Source organism: Ambystoma mexicanum, chromosome 7p, assembly GCF_040938575.1.
Source record: "Ambystoma mexicanum isolate Mex_15411 chromosome 7p, UKY_AmexF1_1, whole genome shotgun sequence".
Lineage (NCBI taxonomy): Eukaryota > Metazoa > Chordata > Amphibia > Caudata > Ambystomatidae > Ambystoma > Ambystoma mexicanum.
This window is the reverse complement of record NC_090939.1, coordinates 820,290,897-820,318,617: the sequence shown is the minus strand read 5'-3', so window position 1 is coordinate 820,318,617 and position 27,721 is coordinate 820,290,897. Positions and strand designations below refer to the sequence as shown.

Sequence of the window (27,721 nt, the reverse complement as noted above, 5' to 3'; positions counted from 1 at the left end):
ATACTGATGGCTGACCCCAAAAATATGCCACCTACGGCACGGGACGCGTGGGGCGGCGAGCTGGGTCTTCCCATTACTGACGCAATGTGGAAGAAAATGTGCATGCATACTCAAACCACCTCTCTAAATGCCAGACATAGGTGCATACAATATAAGCTCCTGAATAGATTATACTACACACCACACAGATTGGACAGGTTCGCACACACCCAGGCTCGCACATGCCCCAGATGTAAATCTCCAGCTGCTGACCACATACATGTGTTCTGGTCCTGCGATGCGCTGGGCCCATACTGGAAAGCCATAACTTATGCTCTCTCAGAAATTACTGCGCTCCACATCCCCCTGGAACCACTAGCCGTACTTTTCAGCCTGTGGGATAGCCCTGAATTGAGGAAGGTATCCTGGTTCTTGAATGTTGCCACAATAGTAGCCAAAAAAAACATACTACAATGTTGGAAGCGTCGATCCCCCCCTTCGTTTGAGATGTGGTTGAAGGCTCTCACCTGGACTCAAACATGCGAGGAGGACTACATCAATACCCTCCCGCTGACCTCCCACCCCAAGAATGTTTGGGCGGAATTCTGCACTTATCTGAATAATAAGGATGACAAAGAACTGCTGCCTTCCCCCTCTCCTGGTGAAGTAAACTAGCCTGTTGTTGAGCCTCATGATCATGTATAATTTCTATGCCTGCCCCTTCTGGTATTTCCCAAGTATTGCATTACCACCCATGTATCTGCTATGTATCGTTTATCTCTCCTTGCCTTGCGCATTGTGTTGATTGTCTGTTCTCTCGCCATGCCAATAAAGAAAAGGTTAAAAAAAAAAAAGAAATGAAAGCCAGACACAGTTGTCATGTAAGGGTTATAGACTTTTATTGAACTTAAATGGGTTGGGAACATGCCTCTCTGACCCTATTCTAAAGAGGAGTTTCTCTAGCCAAAAACCAAAGCTAAGATCCATCTTGGTCAGGATGTCAAATCAAAAGCCGTCTGTGTCCAAACAATCCTTCTTGACCCTCACACTAAAACAAAATAATAAAGTGACAAGGGAAATGTCTATAACCTGGTACTTGCAAAAAGTGTTAAATAAAAGTAGAATAACTACATGTAAAGTGTTCTCCAAAATGGAAAAGACTAATTCCAGAGGATGATTCCCTTCCCCTGGATTCTTCACAGGCAGCACAAAACATCTCTGGGTCTGACAGTTCCTTTGTGTCTTTCATGACCCACAATAATCCTGTTAGACAATCACTGTCCGGACTTGTAAGTTCCTCTTTAACAAAAAGTTCCTTCCTTGTTTAACAAATACGGTTTCTGCTTGACACGCTTTGAAGATTTGAAAATTGCCAAGTATACTCCCCTGCCAGGACTCTTGATGCACTTTCAACTGCCTGGTGTACTCTCCTGCCAGGACCTCTCTCGCATTAACAATTGCCCTGGGTACTCCCCTATTAGGACTTGTCTTATGTTCACAATTGCCTGGTATATGCTTGCCAGGACTTCTCTTGTCCTATAGTTCCTCTTTATCTTCAAGTAGCATATACCTTTCTTGTTGGCTTGATGTGTCTACTTGACAAACAATTACTTTACTTGCCGTAATTCAACAACGTTTCAAATCTTCTGCTCTCTTGATTTATAAACAATCTTCTTGTCATTTCACTTTCTGTAACTTTACAAATGTTCTATTTCTCTTTGGCACGGCTGCCAAAACACCCCATGGTCCCCACTCTGCTCTGGCAGACTCGCCAGTTCTCTGTAGCGTTTCCAGGCTTGCTCGCACTTATGCAGTGTACTGTCACCGCCTGCTTCCCACTCTGGGTGGGTCAGATGTCTCTTCAGGCTTCCTTGCGGCTCTGCTCCTGTACACTGGCTTCTCCGGTAAGGACAATGCTGTTTCTCTTGGCTGCCAGACGCCCAGGGACGCTCTTGCTGTTCCTGGCACCTCTACATCATGCCTTGCTCGCACCACGTCTCTGTCCTTCACTGCCTGCGAGCTACCTCGCTCCGCCACACCGAGCCATGCCTCCAGCCTCTGCATTCCAGCTCGTGCCTCCAGCCTCCGACGGCCTTCACTGAAGCAGTCCCATCTTCCCTTGAGCTGCTTCTTACCATTTGGTTCACATTTTTAGAGGTCCTCTGCACAGGTGCCTTCATCCAACAACTTGCATGCTCAATACGCTTGTTGGTCTGTATCAATTCCTTCATCCTCTTTGTCTCAGTACTTAGGTGGTTGTGAGACTTGAAGTCTATTAATGGTTTCAGATACCTATACCATATGAGGGATGAGTTCTATATAAAGGATCAGTTCTACATGAAGGGGAATGGGAACTGAAGGTTTTCGTAAGCGTTTTTGAAAATGGCATTCTTGGGGCTGTTCATTTTTAGAACAAAAATGAGAGGTTGAATTGTAGGGTGTTGGGAAAAGGCTTTTCTACTTTCCCTAAAGGGGGAAACAGACACATGGCAATAGGCCATTAGGGTATTCGGTAACAGGTGTTCTTCCTGGGGGATACCGCCTCTGACCCGATAAAGCCAGGATATCTCCCTGGAGCTTGTCTCCCCCCATGTGATCCTCCCTTATACAGCCACCCCCAAGGTCTGGATTAGGTAGCGGCTGTTGTCCCCATGCCACATGGGAGGACACCGGCGGAAAAACAGTGATGAGTCCATCGGATTCATCACAATGGGAAAACTTAATGGGAAAACATCTCGCTCCAGGATATGAGAAGGCTTTCCTGACACTTCGGGTAGCTGAATATGGTGGCAAATGATAGGTACTTTAAATTCTGTTTCATGTCAAGCAGATTAATCAGAGGTCATTAGCATCTACATTTTCCTAGATCCGAGATGGCAACCTTTGTGCGGTTGAGTTTGAGGTATGCGCTGGATATCCAGGTTTGTTCTGCAGTGAGGCAAGGCTTCAGCTGGTAGATATCTTTGTTCGGAAAAACAGTATCATTTGCCTATTGATGAATGGGGATGTTGTGGCTGACAAGGAGAGGAGCTCATCCATAATGGTTGAGGGGGTGCTGACCTGGCAGTAGCATTGCCTATTAAGGAGACGCCGAGTCAGCCCAGTCTAAACACTGGCCTCCGTTTTCAGTAGCTGAGGGAGCTTGCCTGGGCTGGCTTAAACTGTCAAAGGGAAACATGGTTCATCTTCGTCAGGTTGTTACTCAGCGCACATGTTCAATGGACCATGCAAGATCGGGTGTTTAACTTTTTCAGACTTGCATGATTTACTGGGGATGCAGATTGAGAAACTGCACCTTTGTAAGTGTGTAAGAGGCACTCCTGCAACTCCCCACACATTCAGACTCATAGGTGCGTGAATTCTGGCCACTCAAGCTCCTGCATGCATGTGCAAGAACCAAGAACCAGTCTATGCTTCCTGGTTCCTTTTTCTGTGATGCAGAAGCCAGAGGGCTTCCATGTTCCATGGAGACAGTGGCGAGGAGCAGCATCTGAAACGGGGCTGAAGGTAAGAGCTTGAAGAAAGCATTGTGTGCGCGTGCGTGTGGGAATTAAGAAGTGTATGATGGATGGGTGAGTCCTGGGTGCGCATATGAATGAGCGAGTGCATGGTGTATGGGTGCGTGAGTGAATGCAGTGTGAATGAGCAAGTGACAGTTGCCTGAATGTGTGTAGTGTGCACTTGTGTGTTTTCATCGGGCAGTGAGGGGGAGCTTGTGGAGACTATGACATCATGGGATGGGCACCTAATAAAGCAAGCATGATAAATATTAGGTGGCTAGACTGACATTCTGGTGCAGTCAGTATAGCCTTTTCCTTAGCATAGCATTTTTTAATGCCCATCTACAATAAAGCAAGCATGATGTGTTATTACATGGCTAGACTGGCATTTTGGTGAAGTCATTCTAGCTACTTCTTACTTTGGCATGGCCATTTTTAACTAGACATCTACGATAAAGAAGGCATGATACATGTCATGACGTGCCTACACTGGCATGTTTTCTTATAGTAGCTTCACTGGCATTATGCACAAAGCAAACATGAGTATGTTCTTATATCGGAATACTGGCATATATTGGTGCAGTCAGCATAGAATGTAGAGGCACAGTCAACGTGAAAATATTTTTCTTCTGGCATATCTTGTGGGAAAGAAATCATGAAAATGTATTGCAAAATGCTACTGTGTACGGTTGGTGGCTTGCATCTGTTCTATTTGTTCTTGAGTTAGCCTACAAAACCAATTGCTAACTGTCTGGCTTTTTACCCTCAAATGCTCTTGGTCTTTTAAATACCTGTTCCATCAGTAATAAGCCCCCTTCTATCTTTGACCCATTCCTTCATCTTAATATACAGTCCCTTTGTTACCGAGACCTGGATTACCCCTGATTACATCTCTATGCCCGCTTCTCTTTACACTTCTATCATCCGTTTCTCCCACACCCATCATCCCATGAGCTGTGGTGGGGGTGCAGGGAACCTCTACAATTCCTCTTGGATGCCTGTACCACCTCCACTTCGTCTCCCTTCTTTTTTTGTCATTGAATATGATCTCTCTTCTTTCTCTAAAATCTCACCCATTTAATTTCTACACATAGGTCCTCCTGGCACAACTACTGATTTTCACAACCATCTTGACTCTCTACTATAATTTCTTCTCCCCTCCTCTGCCCTCTTTCTTCTTGGTTACTTTAATCTCCCCTTCTAAATACTTCTACTCATTCACCTTTTTATCTCTTATGATTTGTCATTTATACCATCTCCCATCTCCCCCTTCTCACAAGTTCAGCTACTGCCTAAACCTCATCTTTTTCTCACTGACTTCTGATGCTATTACTATATAACTATATATTATAATTTATTAAATGGACTATTTATTTTTCCCTCTTTCTTTTCTTTCCTTCATCCTTAATTGCCCACCCCTATGAACTCCCCCTTCAGTAGTCATGATCTTTGCTCCTTTGATGCTCCTTTTCTCTCCTTCCTTCCTTCAAGCTTCTCTTCCCCATCTCCTCATTTTCTCTTCTCTCTCCTGACAATGCTACAAATGTATGTCACTCATCTCGAGCATCTACTCTCTCTACTCACCCTCCCCACTCCTTTCCCCCTGCTCTTGTAGGCCCCCACATGACACACTCCTGCTCTCGCCAGTCTTCAGAAAGCTGAACGGCGCTGGAAGAAGTCCCAGTCCCTCTCGGATCTCCATCTTCCCTCCACTCTTCTTACGATCAATCCTTGCTCTCTGCTAAAAAAAAGTCAATTTCTCTGAACTCACTTTCTCTCATCACCCCAGTTGTCTTGTTCATTTGGTCCACACCACGCTCTCTCTGCATTCTCCTAATAATTCTCACCCTTCTTCCTCAGATTTTGCCAATTATTATTTTACCTCCAAGGTTATTTCCCTCTACTCCTCCTTCCACCTCGCTAGATCCCGTCCTTTCTCATCTCTAGCAAAATCCCCCTCTTACACATTATCTCGTTTTTCCTCTCTTTCTGAAGTGACACCACTGCCCTCCTACTGCCCCCCCTTACAGGCCCACTTCCCTTCTTCCACAAATCTACCCCCATTGCATCATCCCTTAGCCTATGTGTATCATTAAGTCTTCTCTCACCAACTATTGTTCTCTGCCTTCATTTAAACAGGTTAATATTCTTTGTATCCTGAAACAAACCCCCCTTGGCCCTTCGCTCACTGCCAACTTTAACCCTATTTCTCTTATTCCTTTTCTCTCCAAGCGTGCTGTTTATTCTTAGGTGTCTCCCTAGATTAATCTTCATTCGCTTCTCCCTCCTCTTGACTCTGGATTTGGTCCCTCTCACTCCAGCAAGACCACCCTCCTGCATGTCTCCAACGCACTTCTCACTGCCAGCCACTCTAAGCTCTCCTCTGCCCTTATTCTACTCTATCTCTCAGATGAGTTTGATACTGCTGACCACTCGGTTCTTCATTTCATCCTCACTTCTCTTAGATTTTCTGGCTCTGTCCTCAAATGAGATTAGTCTGTCACTGGGTCTGGTAACACTTCTTCCACCCAGTCGTCTTCTTTATAGGGTTCCCCAAGGTTCTGTTCTTGGTTCTTTTCTCTCTGTCGTTACTATCTCTCTTTACTAACTCTTTCTACTCTCATCTCTTCCTATAATTTCTCATTCCATCTCTACACCGATGATACTCCTTTTATTTCTTTCCCCTCTTTTTCTGGCTCACTTCACTCAATGATCACTGGGTCTCTGCTATTCATCTTTGGGTGTCCTCTCATTTCATTCACCTCAACCACTTAAAAATCGAGTTTCTCTTTTTTCCTGCTCCTTCCATTCCAATTGCCTTCCTCATCCCCTTTTCCCCCTTGTCCCTTCCATTCTCTTCATCTGCCCGTAACCTACGCATCATCTTTGACCGCTCACTCCCTCTTTATCCCTGTCGCATTTCTAACACTGCCCAATTCTCCTGCTATGCTTTCTTTAATATTTGCTGTGCCCGTCCCTACCATTCTTTTCATGCTAAACCTCTCATAATTTCTCACACCTTTTCTTGTATAGACTACTGGTCAGCACTCCTTCTTGGTCTCCCTGTTTCTCCCCTCGTCCCCAACTATTCTGTCTATAATTCTTCTATTTGTCTCCTCTTCTCTCTCACCCCTTGATCTCTTGTTCCCTGCTTTCTATGTCCTTTCTTCCTTTTGATTCGTGAATTATTGTCTTTAAATGTATCCATAGTCTTGTACCTGTCTATCTTTTTTCACTTTTATCAGTCTGTTCTTCGGTGTTGCATTCCCAGAATCAGTTTCTATGTTCTGTCTCTAAACCCCCACTGTGCCTCCTCAAGTTTACGTTCCTTTGCTTAACTCGCCCTAAGCGGGGGGCGCTGTTGCTCACACAAAGATGTCTGCTCCTGTGTGAGCTCCTGCGACAATCCGGGCTACATCAACAATAATTCCGCCAAAACGCTATGGTTCTGCCCAAATGACGGTGGAAACAACATTAAAGACCCACTGCCTATGATGGGAAAGTTTGGAGCGAAACAGTAAAGGGATACTTGAGAAATACTGTGCTAAAAAGACAGGCGCCCACGCACTAACAGCCAAGACCAGCGTGGTATCCGGAGCACGAGCAGCATCTGCCAATACAAGCCAAGAGTTGAGAGGAGGAGCCCGGCCACAGAAAGACGATGCAGTGAACCGCGCAGAGTGCTGAGGCCTATGGACTGCACTACACGGGACGGTAGCGGGCGCTCCAGGTTCCGTCGAGCACCCGCTGGGCTGGTCCGGCTCCATGCTACCTGATCTTCCACTCCCCAAATGTTAACCGAACGCCCGGATAAGGGTAAGAGGGGCAGGCGGGTGGCGAAGGACAGCAATCAGACAGCTCGCACCGCCTACACGACAGAGGGACACCACCCGCCCCCCACCCTCTACTCTCTATATACGGTCAACGGCGGGGTGTACTTTCTAACCCCAAAATATCGGAGTAGTTGTCTCGTATGAGGCCACCCCCGTGCAGAGCTAACGTATGATATGCACAGCTGCCTTGACACGGGAACTGAGAGACGCAATTTAATTTGCTACTGCTGTGCAAGCGCTACCGTGTGAGGTGCTCCACTGGGCATCGCCACTGCAACGAGCCCTTATCAAGTGAGCAAAGTTGGGATCACCCTCTCCATTTCTTGAAACTCATTACCACGGATCTACTGAGAAACAAAGCCAGGTAACGGCGAACTACAAGCAGATCTCTAACGGACGCTTGCCTGATCGCACGACGATCACTCCCAGCTAACACCAACATTCTAAGGCAGGCAATCATCAGAGAAGGTCATCCACTTGCTGCAAGCTACCAGGACACCATTGGTGTCCCAATCTAGTGCCGCACACAAGGGTCTGCCTGAGCATAAGATCGGTTGGAATGGTGCCCCCCTCAGAACTGATGCAGCACACAGGGGGCTCATAACAACTTACCCCCCGCACTGGGTGGGATAAGGGGACCTGAGAAAAATCCCCCCCCACCCCAATATACTTTTAGTTATATTCTTATGGGAGATCACAGATGAAGACATACTCGCTATCTTGGATGGGCATACAAGTACATGTAAAGTGAAACCCAAACACACTCTTACTGCAAATGAAGCTAACAGCGGGCAGCCCCCATTCAATGGCCGAACTCCCATATGCGGACTGCAAACTGAACCGCTGAGAACGTGGTGTTGCCCCACCTCACAGGACAACCAACAAAGCGTGTGTGCGGATGTGATAGACAGAAGAGAGACCGCAACCCTAGGCGCTGTTTGGGGGCCTGTGGCATAGCCCGCACTCTATAGACATTGTGTAACGACAGCATCACAGCACGAACGCTCTACCCTACCCATCAAATATAAAGGCTAGGGGGTAACCAGCCCAGAACCGCTGCTGCACAGTGAGATACGGAGGGTGGTGACATGGGCAATAATTGAGCCAGTGCGAGTAGTGGACGATGCCCAAAGTCCGAGACCCGAAGAGAGGTAAAGGGGCAATTGACAAATTTACGACGGCGGCAAGGAAAGTGACTCAGACTACCATGTCTTCAGAACCAACACCACAGATAAACCCTGAGACCCCCATCAATAAGCATGGACCCGCAGGCAGTGTTTGCGGCCTTGCACCAAGGGTTTTCTGCCCTTAATGAGAAATTAGATGGCATAACAGCAAACGTGGCAACTATCAAGAATCAGTTAGATAAAACCATAGGCTGCATCAGAGGAGGAGACCCATATCAGCGCTGCAGAAGGCACATTGGAAGCACTCAGTAATACTGTGAAGACAATGGTGAAGGAATTGGGGTCAGTAAAAATAAAATGCAAAGATTTGGAAGCCAGATCCCGACGCAACAACATACGTATAGTTGGCGCACCGGAAGAAGCAATAAAGGGCCCCATGGAACTGGCTGTGGAGAAATTGCTGAGAGACCTCCTAGGAGACCCCGGTTGGTCACCTGTGTTTATCGTGGAGCGTGCACACAGATCATTGGCTCCGCGACCCAAACCTGGAGCCTACCCGAGGCCCTTAATAGCTTGAATAATGAACTATAGGGACAGAACCTTGGTGCTGAAGGCGGGAAGAGATAAGCAGGAACTAAGATGGGAAGCCAGTACTATCCGCATATTTTCGGACTACACGCTGGCAGTCCAGCAACAAAGACACTTGTTCACGGGAGTCAAGAAACTGCTACGAGATCGACACATCCCCTATGCTATGCTATATCCTGCCAGGCTGAGATTGCAACATCAGAATAAGATGTATTTCTTTACATTCCCTAAGGAAGCGACTAACTTTGTAACTTGTGGAGGCCAATTTCCCTCTACCCCCACATCAATCGAGGCATGAAGGAGACGCCTGAACTATAGTGTGTTCAACACTATTGCTATGTAATGTGAAACGTTAAAAAGATGAACAGTGGCGCCCTTTGTGTGGATGCTCAGCTAGTTGCATCATTTACAAATTGATGTGTGATAAATGTTCAGTGTGTATTCCCAAAATGTTCATTATGGGTTCAAGAAACGAAGTAGGCAGGACCGACCGGAGAAAACCAAAGCAGATGATCCTGGATCGTTGCAGCAGACCTCCCCTGCTGCAGGTGCACACCAAAGGAAATGGGAGGGAATGAGGGTGGAAAGGGTGACATAGTTAAAGTTAGGGGAACTATGTGGGAGGGGGGAGGGAAATGGGTGGAGCTCAATTGGTGGTGGGGTGGGGGGAGAGGGAGTTAATGTTCAAAACACACAGGTACTGGTAAAGGTTAAAAGCACAATCGCAGTCGGATTTAGGCACACTGCACATCTCCAGAGGACATTACATGATAATGGCTAAGGTGGACAAAGACACTATTCCGTTATTGAGCTGGAATGTCCGGGGGCTGGGATCCCAGATAAAGAGAGGGAAAATCATGGCTTAAATTAATAGGCTGGGTCCCAGGATAGTTTTCCTACAGGAAACCCATTTATTGCATCATCAGGCAGAGAAACTCGCCCCCGACTGGGGACCACATCGTACTCAAGTCGTCCCAGGGGCGTAGTAACCTTGGTCCACAGATCTATTCATTTTACATGCCACAATACGGAGATAGATTCGGGGGGGAGGGCGATACGTCTTGGTGCATGGCACCCTCCAAGATAGAGAGGTGCTACTGCTGAATATATAGGGCCCAATGTAGACGACCCTGGGTTCTACTCCACACTGTTCGAGAAACTGGCTAGATACCCTACGGCTCATCTGGTTTGTGGCGGTGACATTAACACCATTCTAGATACGCATCTCTGTTAGGGAGAATTCTACCTTAAGGCTGAATTTCCTAACCTAGTGAGTCCCCCAGCAGCTTTGCTGGATTTCTGGAGTTTGTTTTCTTCTCCTGCCAAGAGTGAGACTCTTTTTCTCCCACTCTTGGACATGATTTATGGTGTTCCTTTGACTGTTTATGTGTTTTATGGGCTATGGGGTCCTTTACTCCGTAGGGCCTCATGTGTTCTTACTATGTGTGTTACACAGCACCCTCCGTGCAGTGACACAGGGGTGTCATAGTGACACCCCACCATAGACTCCATACCCTGGGACCGACTACTGTCTCCCAGGGCATGTAAAGTCACCATTGGCTTTACTAGTCCCAAATTATTAACAGAAACCGGTACAAACCATCATATTGTGGACATACTGGTCAGGGCAATTCGATTGCCCCGGGGTCTGTTAGTCGAGGGGGCACGTCTCCGTCCCCCCTGATCGAGTTTTGGCTGGTGGCAGTGGATACTACTTTTTATATTCGACCGCGAATATATCCCTATGGGATTTTCCCATTGTTCGAGGCTACCAACTTTAATTATTTAATTCTCATAGCCTCGAACATACCGCCGGTTTACTTATTTAATATTAATTCGCCGGTTGGTATTTTTGGCCAGGACTCGATTTTAAAATGGCGTTTGTGTTCTCTTCTGTGACTCCAACCCAAGTCGAGCTCTTTGTTCCACTTTTGGCGGGCTTCTCCACAGAAGCCCCCAAAAGTGGTGCCACTCTGTCTGGGTACCACAGGGGGTGTAGGAGGGGGTTTAGGCACCCTGGACTGAGTTACCTTGGTAACTTAGGTCGCACTCTTGTGTGATTGGCCCAAGTGGTGAGCCGGCCGGCTCAGCACTTAGCATGTTTGATTGACAGCTAGGCTGAGTGAATGGGGGTGTGCTGCATAAAAGCAGGGCTTTGGGGACTGGAACTTCAAAAGTCGCCACAGGACCTGAGAATCCGATGAGGGAGGAGCTGAGCCGATGAGGGAGGAGCTGAGCCGACCTACCACGACGACACCACCGGTGGAGCCCTGCGGAACCGACTCACCACTTCCTGGCGACAGAGAAGATTTCCCGGCTGGAGAGGCTTCTTCCCCTGACTGGTGGGCACAACCAGTTTACCTTCTATTCCTCACATCCCAGGACGTCTTGTGGTCGAATTGCCCGTGCCAAGCACCCCGGCAACCGGATAGCCACTTACCACTGGACCGTGAATAAAAGGACCGCTCCTTTTACCTGAGAACTCAGCGGCTGGTTTCTTCCTGGCAGTGCAATGGACTCCTGTCTTCCTCCCCGACGAGATCCTCTCTTTTTACGAAGCAACGACTTGCATCCGCTGCCAGGAACAACTGCCCCCGCTGGAGTATTCTCACCACTTTAAGGTACCGTGTCCGCCAGGCCTCCCTTTCTAAAGATTGCTACAAGGTAATAATAATCCCTTAACCATCTGGACTGGGCTGGCCGCCTTGACCATCTAACTGGTCCCTTTCTTTGGTCCAACTCTTTCTGAACCTTTTCAAGACTTTTGTGCACTTCAACCGTGTGACCTTGGACACATTTCGTTCCGATCCTCTTAAAGTGGATCCGGCCTTCTGAACTCTAACTTCACGGTTTTACTTTGCCTTCCTCTCTTGTTGTGTTCTTGTGAAAGTGTTGGGATCTGTTTCAAATTATACTCTGCTTTTCTCTCCCTTTTTAAAACGAATTATTAGAGTGCCATCTGCTTTAAGCGCTCACCGCTGTCTGAAAATAAGTGGGGCTTTACTTAAGAATTGTCTAATATTCTTTTAAGGGAGTGTATATCTTTTAGTGACCGTGTTTTTGAACTGCTTAACATTAGTGCCTGTGTGTTTTACTAGATGTGGTTTTAAATAAATAATTATATCTCTTTTACGCCAAGCTCTGGTCAGTGTTTACTGGTTCTACTATGTTCTTATGACCTATTGTGAATACTCTGTATACTGCCTAACTCTTCTTGAGGGAAGTCTGACTGCTCAGCCACAGCTACCAAGTGAATCTGTGTGGTACTGACTGCTACCAAGTGGGTTTACTGCCAAACGCCTGTAGTCTTAAATCTTTTGCAGTGGTCCCAGAGGGAACTCCACAGGTTTCTGCCTAACAATCTCGACCGCACATCAGGTCAGCCTAGAACTCCGACCAATGTAGCACACATGATACTGACCCATATATGACTGACCTCGGGCTCTGCGATGTATGGTGTTCGCTGAAAGGCACCATACGGCCATACACATCCGACTCCTCGGTGCATGATATGCACTTCAGAATAGACGTATGGCTATTATCTCATGAAGCGCTAGGCTGGATAACCAACACATTGATACATCCTAGAACATACTCAGATCACTCTCTTATCCAGATATAATTACTGATCCCAGAGATGAAAATACATAGACCCCATGGAGATTCAAACCCGCAGCGCTGAAAGATCAGATCTATAAAACGTCTCTAGCTCAACATATTGAGGAATACTTTGAAATTAACGAAGGCTCAGTGTCAATTCAGGCACTGCTGCGGCAGGCCTTCAAAGTGTGCATCAGAGGCACCAAAATGTCAACTGAATTTGGAGTATTGAAAGACAGGACGAGAGAAAGACATTGCGAATAAACAGGAACACTATGCACAATCACCATCACCCCAGCTAGGATTAGACATCAAAACCCAGGTGGAAGAATTTAGGGAAGCTGCCAATCGCGAGGTCCGCTATTTAGACAGACCTGCGGCGGCACAGAGATATGGGGAGCGAGAACGCCGAGCAGATTACTGGCAAAAATGGTAAGAGGTGAGCATGGGCCCATGAGCATTCCATATATAGCGCAATCTGATGGAATCGTGACTACAAAACAGTAGGAGATTGAGGAGATATTCTATGACTTTTTTAAACATTTGTATTCTCTGCAGAGCATGGCCACAGATCCTAAGATAGATCAATATTTAGCCCAAATAACAACGCCACTCCTATCGCCCGCCGCCAGGGAAGCACTAGAAGCCCCGGTCACGGCAATTGAGATATCAGAAGCTATTAAGGCATTAACCAATGGAAAAGCACCGGGCTCGGATGGCCTCAGTGCGGAATTTTATAAGGAGTTTGCTGAACTTTTCACCCCTAAACTACACGTCGTTTGGACAGAAGCACAGGAGGAGGGGGAGCTGCCCGCGACTACCAGGGAAGCTATCATCACTCTACTTTTTAAGCCAGGGAAACCCCCCAAGATTGTGGCTCGCACAGACCACTATCATTGATAAATACCGACGCCAAGATCTTTGCTAAGATCTTGGCCACACGAACGACACTGCTGATGCCATACATGGTCCATGAGGACCAAGCAGGCTTCGTAACTGGCAGGTCCACAGCGACAAATATTAGGCGATGCCGCAAAATATTAGCAGCAATACCGAAGGAATTACAAGGGGTGGCAGTATCCCTGGGCATGCAAAAGGCCTGTGATACGGTCTATTGCTGTTTTTGTCCAGGATCCTGAAGAACTACGGGTTCGGCCCTAACTTCATTGGTTGGATCAGGGTATTATACACACGTCCCTACGCTAGTATAAGTATCAATGGCACGCTATCAGAAGTGCTGGAATTACTGGGAGGCACACGTCAGGGTTGCCCGCTATCCCCTCTTTTATTTGCATAGGTAATAGAGCCACTGGCAGATCTACTTAGGACAAGATATAGCAAATTTGAATTACTCTTAGAAGACAGACTGGCGATTATCACACTGTGTGCCGACGATATCTTGTTATACCTGAAAAATCCTGAGCACACTCTGGGTAGGATCCTGGCAGTGGTTCGGACATTCGGGGAATACTCTGGCCTGAAACTAAATTCTGCCAAATCGGAAGTTTTTCCCCTCACGCACGCGACTATACAACCATCCGAACTTCACGGCCTTCTCTGGAGTCCAGTTCATATTAAGTATCTGGGGGTAAATGTAGCTAGAACAGCACAGCTGTCCCGCGTGTTGAATTATGAAGTTCTTGCTAAGGCCCTTTGTATCAAAATGGAACGGTGGAGAGCCCTTCCATTATCGATGCTAGGCAAAATCGCTCCCATAAAAATGATAATTCTCCCCAACCGTTTTTACTTATTTAGCACTGTACCAGTATGGCCAGGTAGGGCGCTGTTCACAAAAATAAAAGGGGCAGGCACTGCATTGATATGGGGTGGACACTCTAGATTGGACTGGAGGGTACTCACCGATCAATATCCTGAAGGAGGCCTGACAGCACCAGACTTCGAGATCTACTATCTTGCAGCCCAGGCACACTATGCAGCAAAATGGGCAACAGAATACCTCAATCCCCCTTTATTGATGGACAAAGCTCCAATACCAAAGTCGGCTAAACTCCTCCATGGCTTGGTGACCTCAATCCCCAAACGATACAATACTATTGACCCTGCACTGGTCACATGCATGGCCTGGGCCAAATCAGCCGATATACAAGGATGGAAACGTTATACCACCCAAGTATGCCTATTTGGGGCACCCATTACATTCCTCCCACACTAGATCCCGAAGTAATAAAAGTTTAAGGAAACCGTAGCGGACACGCCTAAACAAAAACTGCATTACATGCAGATTAGATCTGCCATAGCGAAGGTGTGGAGAGAATTCCCATCTGAACCAGAGATACACCTAGGATTAGGATATATGTTCACTGCTGGGAAGGGTAAAATATCTGCTTCTACACTATATAAAATTACAATACATACCCATCCACTGATCTCTCACGCTGCCAAGGAGAAAAGGGAACAAGACCTGGGACACCCGATCAGTGACAGGCAGTGGATACAAGTATGTGACCTAACTAAACACATATCATGCAGTACCAGATACAAACTGATACATTATAAGATCATACACAGGATACACTACACTCCGGCTAAACTGAAACGCAAGCACATGCCCCAGATGTGGGTGCGAAGAGGCTGATACCCTCCACATGATTTGGTCAGTTGAGAGGATAAGTATGCAAAGTAATGGATGATATGGTGGATCAACCCATAGAATGGTCTCCAATGATGTGCTTACTAGGGGCCAGAGGGAAGATGAACTCTACATGGCAGAAGCTATTGAATGTGGGATTATTACCGGCCAAAAGGGCAATACTGCTGAAATGGAAAAGCAAATACCAGCCCACCAAGGGAGAATGGGACAGGGACATGATCTGGACTATTGATAACGAGGAAATGTATATAAACTACTACATGCTACCACGAGGCCTAGGAACATTTGCGACAGATAAACAATACCTTGCCGATAATGCAGAGGAGGAAGAAGTGCAGTGATGCAACACCAATGTAAGATGTACTAAGTGACCTGTGATTGTTGAATAAGATGTGTAACCTGAAGTGCATTAACTATATGCTGTACCTGTGGAGAATAAAAAAAAAAATTAAAAAAAATAAATAACTTGCCCCTAAGCACTGGAACTTTCTTCTCTCTCCATCCGGTCTTCCCCATCTCTAGACATTTTCAAATAAACCTTAAAACCCACCTTCGATTTGCTCTTTCTAACAACCCATTTCCTTTTTTCTACTACCAGTTGATTACCGCCAAATGTATTAAGAGTTGTGATTACACTGTTTTTTGTTAAAAATTTTCAGGGCTTTGGAAAAGTGCTATACAAATAAAATAAAATAAAATACACATTTAAATACCCAATTTCTCATTTAAAGTTTGCTGTATAATGAAGGCCTGGTTTTATCCCATCATTTTAAAAGAAATGTATCAGGCGTGGGTGGGCGTGGTGTGGATGTCTGCCCATGATCCCCAATTGGTTCGTTCAGGCTTCCTTGCCACACTCGTTCGCTCTGGCATATTTGGTGAAATTTAATTCACCAGGTGTTATTGGGGTCAAAGAGGAAGGACAGTGTGGAGGAGGGTGGACGCGATTTCTATACAAGTTGAGGTATTGGTAAGCGAGAGAAAGTATACTCTGTAGGGAATGTGAATGTAAGTAGTGTGAGAGAGTAGCAGTGGGAAGGTACGGAGTGAGTAGAAGTAGAGTGCCCGAGTAGTCGGGGAGGAAGGGGTGATAATAGTGGTGTGGAGAGGGGACAGTATTAGTGGGGTGGAGTACAGCGAGTTGGGGTGGTGAATGGAAGTAGTAGAGTTGAGGGGATAATAGTATAATGGACTGGAGAGAGAACATCAAACGAAAGAAGAGGAATAGACTGGAGGAGAGAAGGAGGAGAGAGAGAGAGAGAGAGAGAGAGAGAGAGAGAAAGGGAAACAAGAAAGAAGAAGGAGCAGAGCAAACAGGGTGAAGACCGGGGTCTCGCAAATGCACAACCCTTAACCATCTCCTGAGGAAACCCTGAATAGGAACCCTAGATTGCTAGATTGTTTATTTGCCTTTAGGCTATCACAAGAAAGTCGATCGATTTTAGATAGTAGGAGTTACCGATCTCTAGAACTAATCTGGGGATTGAAGGAAGCCTGGCTTAGGGTGTCACTGCCCATCACTAGGTTAAAGAGATACAGCCACTAGGTCTGCTGAAAATAAAACAATGAAAACCATTTAACCTCATCTGGGATTTTGTGTGTTCTTGAGGCATTCACACTAGGCGCTCAATTGCAAACTGGAGCTTCTCTTCAGTTGTGCACTTTTTGAGAATAATGCTTGTTGCCAATGAACCAGGCAGGTGGAAATTGACACAGCACTGCCATCCATTCCATGCCTGATTCGAACATGATGGACCCACACAGGTAAACATTTTTTATCAACTATCCTTGTCTGGAGATGGGGAGGGTCTACCCAGAAGGGCAGGAGACACCTAACCCGGCTGCCCCAAGCAGGGCAACCAAGCATCAGAGACCCATAGGTCAGGAGGGGAGGAACTACACACATGGCCATTGTGGACCTCATCGGACCGCTGAGGACATGAGGGGTCCAACTATTGGGCAGCCAGAAGGCTCCAGGAGATGCTGCGGCCACAACACCATTAGACTAATGGTGAATATGAGACCATCACAAAAAGTGGTTTAATGGCAAACTAACTGCCCAAGACGTGATTTCTGTTGGAAATTGCCCCAGAGACTATACTGGACCTTTGCTTATTGGACTAGAACTTGGAACAAGAATAAGGGCCTAGCTATACTTTATGCTCATCCAACTCACAGTCAGGATAGTTTCCATTTTGTTATTTTTCTTTGTCTACGCCAAACAAACTGCGCATAGAAAATTTGAAGTCTGACACAGGGTGTTCTGTTACTCACCCCTTATAACATGAGAGACACCTATTTCAGTTGAAAATTGATCAGTCTGCATTCGACTGGTGCCTCATCGGAGACTACATATTCATCAACAGGAGTTTAATTGATTGGCAAGATGTCAAATAGATCTTCCTTTTTTTAAATTTTTTTTATTTTATTGGTTTAAATTCAAACCTTTAAAATATTACAAATAACAACAATCCCCAGGACAGCTCCCTCCCGACATCCATCCCTTTCTTGTCTCATTTTAATCAATAAGTCCTGTTCATTTGGCTATTGCATCGATCTCTTATCCTGTTCTTCTGCGCCAGCCTTTAGCCTTACGTCAATCACTGCTAGGAAGGAGGTCAGAGGCAATATTAGTTTCATGTCCCTGCCATTTCGCATACTCCCCCCACCATTCTTCCGCGTATAACGTCGGATGGTCCTCATTCCAACGTGCCAAGTGAATAGAGCGCTCATCTTTCAATTTTGGACAAAACCATACCAAATGTTTAAGCGATTCAGTCTCACTCTTACAGAATCTGCACGAGAGATTAACACCAGCATTGCAGGCCCAATGGCTGGACTGCTGTTTGGTTTGTAGAGCATTTAGTCGAAACCAGATCTTCCTGGTTTTCCTCCATGTAGGAGCTGCCTGTATCTTTTGGAGCAAAATGATGCTCTTCGTGTTCACTTTGCTGTGATCTTCTACAAGGAGGTGGTGGAGGCATCAAATGCCTTAGAGATGATCTGGAGACCGTGAAGGTCATCTAATAAGCTATTCCATAGTGTGTTCACTGGACTTTTAAGTATGCAGTGAAGAAGGTGGCTGTGCCGGTATGAACCTTAGCAATGACTGGGGGTCAGATGTTACATGGACAGCTCTGGAAGGCACATGCGACTGTGAATCAGTCACCATTAATATCAGGGTGTGCTGAATGTCCATTGACAGGTAATGTGCCTGTGGTTCTGGTGGTGGTTGCGACTGTTGGTAAGGAGATGCCTGGTGAGCCAAGTAGTGGTAGTCGTCATATCCACCAAGAACTTTCCTTGGCCTTTGTAATCTGAGTCAATCTCTTGCTCCAATCTCTTTTTTTGCAGTACCACAGGTTTACAGTTGTTGAGAGAAGGCTCACCTAGCATCGTAAAACTGTGCTGTGGCCGACTTGGCAATCTTAGTGCAAACCACTACGGGTTCAGCATGGCTGGGAATGTCACAACGTTGGATGATGTTTATGGTTATCCAGTGACAGTTGTATGATAGTATATCGGATGGTGTTGATGATGATGATTGTGCTTTTGTTGAGTGAAGTTTGATGACGATCAACTAGGTTGGAGATGTCTTCTTGGGAAATGTCTCCTCCTTAAATGGGTAGTCAATGAGAATGGTTCTGGTGCAGAAGATTCTTTCATAGGAGGTTGCAGCAGATGGCGGCATTGATGGGAATTTCCAAGTGGGCAACCCTTTTGTGGATGAGAGGTCACCTTTTGATGGTGGGGCTTCTGGACAAAATCTATCATTTAATTGCTATGTCCAGCAGCATGGCAGCACAGACTATTTTTCAAAAGATTGTTTCCTTTCTCCTTGCCCCTCGCCACAGCGTGGAAATGTAGTGGTCTACTCAAGGAAGCAGCCTTTGAATTGACACATTTAATAGGCTACACAATACAATAGGCCCAACTGATTTCATAAGGTTGAATGCAAGACACTAAGGCATTTTAGTTAGGGAAGGAACCTATGCAGACTCTTAACACAAACAGGCAGAAATACTTGTGAAAGCACTGGTTAAAACTACCAACCGTGACAGCATGTTATAGGCATCTTGCTTGTCTACTGGTTTTTCTAGAATGTCTCCTTCCAAAGTCTGAAATAAAAAGTAAACAATCTTTTTTCCTATACTTTTCCCATCCAAAATAAAATTAACAATGAATGGTTTAAATGGAGTCTAGAAAATGTATATTTTTTACAAGTATAGGGTCTCAATGTTAAGCAAAATATGAACAGTTTGGCCACAAAAAAGCTGAAACACATTGTATACTAAAACCTTGGAGTGAACTGTTTGTCATTTATATGGGGCCGAAAACAGTGGCCGAGATCCCTGCCTCCCACTTCTCAGGTAATTGCTACAATAACAGAACATAGAAGTAGGGTTAAACAACCAATTGTAGCCTTAAAGCCTGAACACACTTAACAGGATATTCAGCTGATACTCAAGAGACAAGACACTTAAGTTCAAGAATAGCAAAGGCAGAATATGTTCCAGTAGATTTATTTGTATCACTTACCACAATTGTATCTGCGCCTATGACAATATCAGGCGTTTTAAGGTGTTTCTGTAAAAAGTAAGAACAATATTTAAGATCAAAAGCAACTCCAACTCAACCTTGGGGACAAGTCAAATGTTTTTGTAGGTATTCTCAATGAAATATGCAGCCTTTAGCTTGTTGAAATATAAATGTTTCTTAATCTTAGGGTAGTATTTAGGGATATTTGGTTGGCTAGCCTTTTACTTTTTCAACTAATAGACACACTTATTGTGCTTCTCTGACATTAGCTCCAAGGTCAAACTTTGACCAATGCATGCAAAAAACACGTATATGTGGGAATAGTTGTGTGCAACCAAAGACATTGAGAAAAATCAGTTTAAGCATTGACAGTCATTATGCTCTAAAAGGTACATAAGCGGGGTATGAGTTCCATCTGAGAGTGTGCCGTTATTTAGTCCTTAAAAGTGTCTATTACTAATTATCTAACACTTGTCCTAGTTTAAATCAAATTGAGGAACACGAAGTACATGAAGTACAAGAATTTTAAACCATTACAGGCATAACTAACCTATTCTAACCAACAACAAAAAAAAACAAAGAAAATTACTTCAAAGTAACCACAAGTGGGGATGGAAGAGTAATAACCTTACAAAAGCTGAAATAATTTGCCAAGATGGCAGCTGAGGATCAAGGGAATTCAATAAATGTGTTAAGCATGGTATTTTATTACGTCTGCTGCATCTCAGAATTGCAAAATAAACTATCTTCTTTCATTGACGCATTCTAGTCACTTCAAGAGGAAGAGGATGCCCACAAAGTCGGGGTGAAGAAACAAGACCCTATGTTAGGCAGATCTACCCAGGGATGACAAGAACAACCAAAGTGATAGTGAGTAAAGGTGACCTCAGCTCCTCTTCTAAATTCAAGATCAGACACTCTCCTGGGGTTTTACTGACTGGATATCTGTAACGCTCACCTGATTCCCGCAGACTGGGTGAATGCCGTATCTTCAAAGGTGATGTGTAACACACGGTTGGCTCTTTGGGCTGGACCTCTGTGCACTGTATGTCTGACTCGAAGAGTAAGATGTCTGCAGATAGAAAATATGGGATTAATGAACTGGGGTTATTGGGTGCCTCTCTCCTCTTCCCTTTCTCTTCTCCTGTAGAACCCCAAAGGTTAACGCCCTCACCTTAGGTAAGTGAACGCCGAGCTCTCCATCTGCCTCGGGGCAGGGTGCCGTAACCAGTTCCTTCACTGGATAAGGGTGCAGGCCTCTTGACCTCAGAGGACTGCTGTCCGTCGTTAACTGCACGAACGGTAAGTTCTGGGCGCTTCAAATGTCTTAAAAGTCTTTTGTAATGATATCTCTTGTTTTGCAGAGTTCCGGCGATGGCGGAAGGCGGGCTGATGAGAGTTGAGGATCAAACCCGCGTGAGGAATAGAAGCGCCTGGAAGCACGTAGGTAAGCGCTTGTAGCCTGCTTCACGATGCGCACTAACTGTCCCTTTTATCTTGCAGGTACAAGTTCGGAGCTTTAGAGAAGCTGAAGGGTGCTGGAATACCCACTGGATTCGGCGTGGGAAGGAGTAATGGCACGTGAGTAATAAAGTTGCCCAATGTCTTTAAACGCACCTTCTTTTGTCTTTCAGATGCGGGATGCAGCGCCGAAGGCCTCCGGAGCGTGCAAAGAGCTGGTAAGCTTTTGTCTTTCAGATGCCGGAATGCAGCGCGAGGCGTTGGTGACAGCCGATGGACCAGGTAAGAGATGCGCTGCCACTGAAGACCGTAGTGCTAACCTGTTCTTTCTTTGTCTTTACAGGTGCTGCTGAAGACTGGATTCCAGGATGGTAAGCCTTTGTTCCCTTATGCCCAGGATCAGAAGCAGAAGACACGATGAGCGTTCTGCTGCAGAGAATGCAGAATAACGCAAAGCAGGATTCATCCATCGGGTGTGGTTTAAATAGCCTCCTGTAGTGCTTAAGTGTCTCCTTCCACAGCCACGCCTAGGTAAGAAAAGAGTTCCTGCTTTCCAGAAGAGTTCCAGTGTTCTGAACCTAGGGAGTGGCTCCTGCCCCACCCAACAGGAAAAGTAGTCCCAAACAGAAGAGGATCAGGGGTTCAACTGGCAGGTAAGTAAGCAGCATGGTCTGCTGCAGGTAAGTCCACCCAAGCATTATGAGCCTGGCGCTTCCAGCGCTGGGACTGAGCATCTTTATGAGCCTGGTGCCACTGGCGCCAGGACAGGGTCCAAAAGGTCCCAATTGGGACTGGCTGGCACTCGGAACCGGGGTTATGGGTCTGCTTCCAAGGGAGTCGGGCAAGTCCTGATCTTTTGGAAGCAGAGATCATGACAGCACCCCCCCCCTCAAGGCCCCTCCCAAACCGGGCTTCTCCGGGGGTTTGGGCTTGTTAGGAAATGTTCGATGAAATCTTTTGATTAGACGAGGCGCGTGGACATATTCTGCAGGTTCCCAGGATCTTTCTTGGGGACCGTAGCCTTTCCAGTCAATCAGGTAAAATAGTTTAGATTTGGAGATCTTGGAATCCAGGATGCTTTTGACTTCAAACTCGAGTTCTCCATCAACTAGAATAGGTTTTGGAGATGTAGTTAGTCGGGTTTGAGGTTGCACGGGTTTTAATAGAGAGACGTGGAAGACCGGATGTATCTTCATGTGAGGGGGCAAGTCCAACTTGACCGCTACTGGATTTACTATGGTAGTGATGGAATAGGGACCAAGGTATCTTGGGTTGAATGTGCGTGGTCCTTTTAGAGGTAGATATTTGGTGGATAACCAGACTTGATCTCCTACTTGATATTGGGGGGCTTCCTTCTGATGTTGGTCTGCTCCTTTCTTGTATTGTTCTTTAGCCCTTTGAAGGTGAGAAACGGCTTCCTTAAAGGCTTGGGTGATTGTAGAATGCAGGTGGTCTACTGCTGGTGTTCCAAGATCTTGGAGTGGATCCAACTCCGAGGTTCGAGGGTGACTACCGTATAAAAGAAAAAACGGGGTCTTCCCAGTTCCCGAGTGGACAGAGTTATTGTAGGCATATTCGGCTATCCAAAGGATATCTTTCCAAGTTTTTTCAGTTTGTTGTAGCATGCAGCGCAAATACTGTTCCAGAGTTTGATTGGTCCTCTCGGTTTGTCCGTCGGTTTGAGGGTGGTGGCTGGTCGAAAGTCTCACATCAATTTGAGCCGACCGACAGCAACTTCGCCAAAAATGAGAAATAAATTGACTACCTCGATCCGAAATTAGAACTGAAGGAAAACCGTGCAGTCGGACGATGTTTTCGAGAAATTCTCGGGCCAGAGTTGCTGCTGTTGGTAAGCCTTTGAGTGGAATGAAATGCGCCATCTTGGAGAATAGGTCCACGATTACTACGATCGTATTATATCCGGAGCATGGAGGTAGATCGGTGATGAAGTCCATAGAAAGCGTATGCCAAGGGCGAGGCGGGATGTCAATAGGGCGTAAGAGGCCAGCTGGTTTTTCCTTTTGACTCCTGTTTTGGGCGCATACTCCACAGGACATTATAAAGTCTCTGATATCTTTATTCCAAGACGGCCACCAGAAGTAGCGCTTGATCTTTTCCGAGGTCTTGGTCATACCGGGATGTCCTTCCATTAAAGAATCGTGATAACAAGAGATTACCTTTTTCTGTAAATCTGGCTGGGCAGGTATAACCGTTCTTGGAAATATAATAGGTTGTCCTTCACCGTAAAGTCCTTTCCCTGCAGATGCCAATTCTGTATGTCTGCTGGAGTTACCAGTAGCCTGGCTTTATCCTTAACTTCCTCTATGGATTGTGTGGCGATTACACCTAGAATTCTTTGTTCGGGAATGATAGGTACAGGTTTAGGATTGATCAAATGTTCTTCCACTCCCATCCGAGAAAGGGCATCAGCTTTACCGTTTTTTGTACCAGGTCGATAGGTAATTATGAAGTCAAACTCGGCAAAGAATAGTGCCCAACGGAGTTGCCTAGAGGATTGAGCTTTTGCGGTTTTCAAATATTGCAGGTTTCGGTGATCTGTAATCACAGTAACGGTGTGTCGGGCCCCCAGAAGATAATGCCGCCAAGCCTTAAAGGCGGACTTGATAGCTAGAAGTTCCTTATCAGTAATAGTGTAATTGATTTCAGGAGGCGAGAATTTGCGGGACCAAAATGCCACGGGATGCAACTGATTGGTTACTGGGTCCTTTTGTGATAAAACTGCCCCCATGGCAAGGCTCGAAGCATCAGTTTCAACGATGTAGGGGAGTTCTGGGCGAGGATGTTTTAAGATCGGTGCAGAGATAAATCTAGTCTTCAAATTCTGGAAAGCTTGTTCCGCCTCGGTAGACCATTCAAAACGTTTGTTTTTCTTTAACAAGGCGCTGATGGGCTGGACTATTCGAGAGAATTCGGGGATAAACCTGCGGTAAAAGTTAGCGAAGCCTAACATGCTTTTGTTAGGCAGAAACCTGTGCAGTTCCCTTGGGGACCACTGCAAAAGATTTAAGACTACAGGTATAGCAGTAAACCCACTTGGTAGCAGTCCGCACCACCCAGATTTACCTGGTAGCTGTGGCTGAGCAGTCAGACTTCCCTCAAGAAGAGTTAGGCAGTATGTAAAGTATACACAATAGGTACTCAAATACAATAGCACAAGCAAACACTGACCAGAGCTTGGTTTCAAAAGTATATAGTTTTTTTATTTATTAAACACACATAAGTTGAAATCACTCTAGCAAGATATAGTAAAAACACTTCAAACACAGTTATAATGAAAGCAGTTTCAACCCTTACTCCTATCTAGACAACTCTAGATTAACACCACATAATTAAAACAGAGGTGAGCGCTTAACGTTAGATGACACTCTAGTAGGTTCAAGAAAGGGATAAAAAGAAACAGAAATGGGTTAAACACACCACTCTAAGGTCCAGAACACTTGCAATAGGCTCAAAGAAGCACAAAGTCACAGGTGAGCAAAAGTCACTAGGCAGGGCCCACTCTTAGAGTAGCCGGAGCGAAAATGTGCCCAAGATCACACTGTTATTAGGGATTCAAAGTCTTGCAAAGAGTTAGAAAGAGTTTAGGGTGGCTTAGAAAGTTTAGCCAGGGTGTTCCAGGCACTCCCAGGTTCGAAAGCCGGGGGCTAAATCTACCCCGTACAGTCGGTGGCAAGGGAAGCCAGGCGGAACACGGTACCTTAAGCGGAAAGGATCCTCCAGCGGTGGCAGTTGTTCCAGGCAGTGGCAGCAAGGCTCGACGTCGGTCAGGGGAGAAGAAGTTCTCGCTGAAGAGCAGAAGAAGAGGGTCGTTGCACTGCCCGGGAAGAAACCAGCCGCGGAGTCCTCCGGTTAAAGGGTTGTACCGACTTTCGTGGTTGGGGTTCCGGTTGCCGGGGTGCTTGGCACTGGCAAGGCGGCCACGAGATACCTCCAGAAGCGGAAAGAAGGTGAAAACTGGTTGTCCCCACCAGTCAAGGGAAGGAGCCACTCCGTTAAGAGTTCTCCTCGGTCGTCGGGAAAAGTGGTGAGACGGTTCAGCAGGGCTCCACCGGGTGGTGTCGTCGAAGCAGGTTGGCTCAGCTCTTCCCTCGTCGGATTCTTGGTCCTGTGGCGACTTCTGAAGTTCCAGTCCCCAAAGCCCTGCTTTTATGCAGCAAACCCCCATTCACCCAGCCTAGCTGTCACTCAAACATGCTAAGTGGTGAGCCGGCCGGCTCACCACTTGGGCCAATCAGGACGGAGTGCGACTTGAGTTACCAAGGTAACTCAGTCCGGGGTGCCTAAATCCCCCTCCACCCCTCCTAAGTACCCCAGACAGAGTGGCACCACTTTGGAGGGCTTCTGTGGAGAAGCCCGCCAAAAGTGGAACAAAGGGCTCCACTTTGGGTCAGAGTTACAGAGGCGAACGCCAACGCCATTTTAGAATCAAGTTTTGGCAAAAAGTCCCAACCGGAGTTATAATAATAAATATATAAACCGGCGGTATGTTTAAGGCTACCGTAAATAAATAATTAAATGTTTTAGCCTAAAACAATGGGAAATCCCATAGGGAAATATTCGCGGTTGAATATAAAAAGTAGTTTCCACTGCCACCAGCCAAAACTCGATCAGGGGGGACGGAGACGTGCCCCCTCGACTAACAGACCCTGGGGCAATCGAATTGCCACAGCCAGTACGTCCACAATATGATGGTTTGTACTGGTTCTGTTCAGGATTCAAGACTAGCAAAGTCTTTGGTGACTTTACATGCCCTGGGAGACAGTAGTCAGTCCCAGGGTATGGAGTCTATGTTGGGGAGTCCCTAGGACACCCCTGGGTTACGGCACAGAGGGTGCTGTGTAACCCACATCACAAAAATACATGAAGCCCTATGGAGTAAAAGACCCCATAGCCCATTCAACACAAGGTTTAACCAAGAAAACACACTTCAACATGTCCAAGAGTGAGGGTAAAAGAGTCTCACTCTTGGCAGGAGAAAAAAAGAAACCCCAGAAATCCAGCAAAGCCGCTGGGGGACTCACTAGGTAGGGAAATTCAGCCTAAACAGAGAATTCTCCCTAACAGCTTTGAACACCTTTTACGGAGGATGGCGATGGCCATTTGAGAATTGCATCGACCTTCTTTGAATCCATACGCACTCCGCTAGGTGATAATATGAATCCCAAGAATTCAACTTCAGTCACGTTGAAAACACATTTTTCCAATTTAGCGAAAAGTTTGTGTTGACGCAATCTCTCGAGGACCATTTTCACGTGTTTCCGATGTTCAGTTTCCGATGAAGAATAAACGAGGCTGTCGTCAATGTAAACAACAACACACACATCTATGAGCTCTCTGAGGACATCGTTCATAAAATATTGAAAGGTGGCCGGGGCATTGCAAAGTCCGAAGGGCATGACCTGATATTCAAATAGCCCATACTTGGTGCGGAAGGCCGTCTTCCATTCATCGCCCTCTTTTACTCGTACCAAGTGGTAGGCTCCTCTAAGATCCAGCTTTGTATATATGCATGCTTTTCTGACTTGGTCCAGGAGTTCAGGGATCAAAGGTAACGGATATCTATTCTTAACGGTGATCTGGTTCAGGGCGCGATAATCTATACAAGTTCTAAGGTCCCCTTCTTTTTTTGGAACGAAAAACAAAGCTGAGGAAGCAGGGGACTTGGAAGGACGAATAAACCCATTCGCTAGGTATTGATCCAGGTATTGTCGGAGGTGAAGATTCTCAGGCTCGGTGAGGGCATAAATTCTACTACAAGGAGGAGTAGATCCAGGTATCAGATCTATCTGGCAGTCATAAGACCTATGAGGAGGTAGAGAGTTAGCCTGATCCTTCCGGAAAACATCTTGGAATTCTAGGTATTCAGGAGGTAACTGGGGAGCCTCCGAGGAAATTGCTGCCAGTGCAACACCAGGTCGAGGGTGACAAGTAGAGACACATTCTGGAAACTGAACCGTTCTTGCTCGCCAATCGATCTGAGGATTGTGCTTCTCTAACCAAGGAATTCCTAGAATAATCTGGAACTGAGGGGCCTTGATCACATCGAACACGATCTTCTCATGGTGTCCATCTTGACTTACTAGCGTCACTTCTTGGGTGGTATGCGTTACTGGTCCGGAGGCTATCTCCGTACCATCCACCGTAGTAATGGCGTCCTTTACAGCCTTTGGACAAAGAGTCATATTCATCCTCAAAACCATTTCATGATCCACATAATTGCCAATGGCACCGCTGTCGACGTAAGCTTCAATCGCATGTAATCGATCCGGATGTTCAGGGCTAATGAGGACCATAGGTATCACGAAATGCGAGGTCACGGAACTGGTTTTAACGCTCGGCAAGAGGACCTCTATTCTTGTCGGGCGAGGTCGTTTCCCTGCTCAGAGTTTGTGACCCTGGTAACTGCAGCTCCTACTGCCTTCTTGGCTGGTTTCACCGGACAGTCTCGAAGAAAGTGCCCCG

At 46.1% G+C, this 27,721-nt stretch overlaps 1 protein-coding gene across 5 annotated transcripts in view; it reads right to left on the bottom strand.

Moving 5' to 3' along the window:
- ASMTL (acetylserotonin O-methyltransferase like) overlaps window positions 1-27,721 on the bottom strand; it is an 816,255-nt gene that overhangs the window by 497,622 nt on the left and 290,912 nt on the right. For all 5 annotated transcript variants that reach the window (XM_069636974.1, XM_069636973.1, XM_069636975.1 and 2 more), the window contains 2 exons: window positions 19,778-19,825; window positions 19,292-19,356 (listed from right to left, as the gene is read on the bottom strand). In XM_069636974.1, the coding sequence (XP_069493075.1) occupies window positions 19,292-19,356; window positions 19,778-19,825 (113 nt within the window). The remainder of the gene's footprint in view (window positions 1-19,291; window positions 19,357-19,777; window positions 19,826-27,721) is intronic.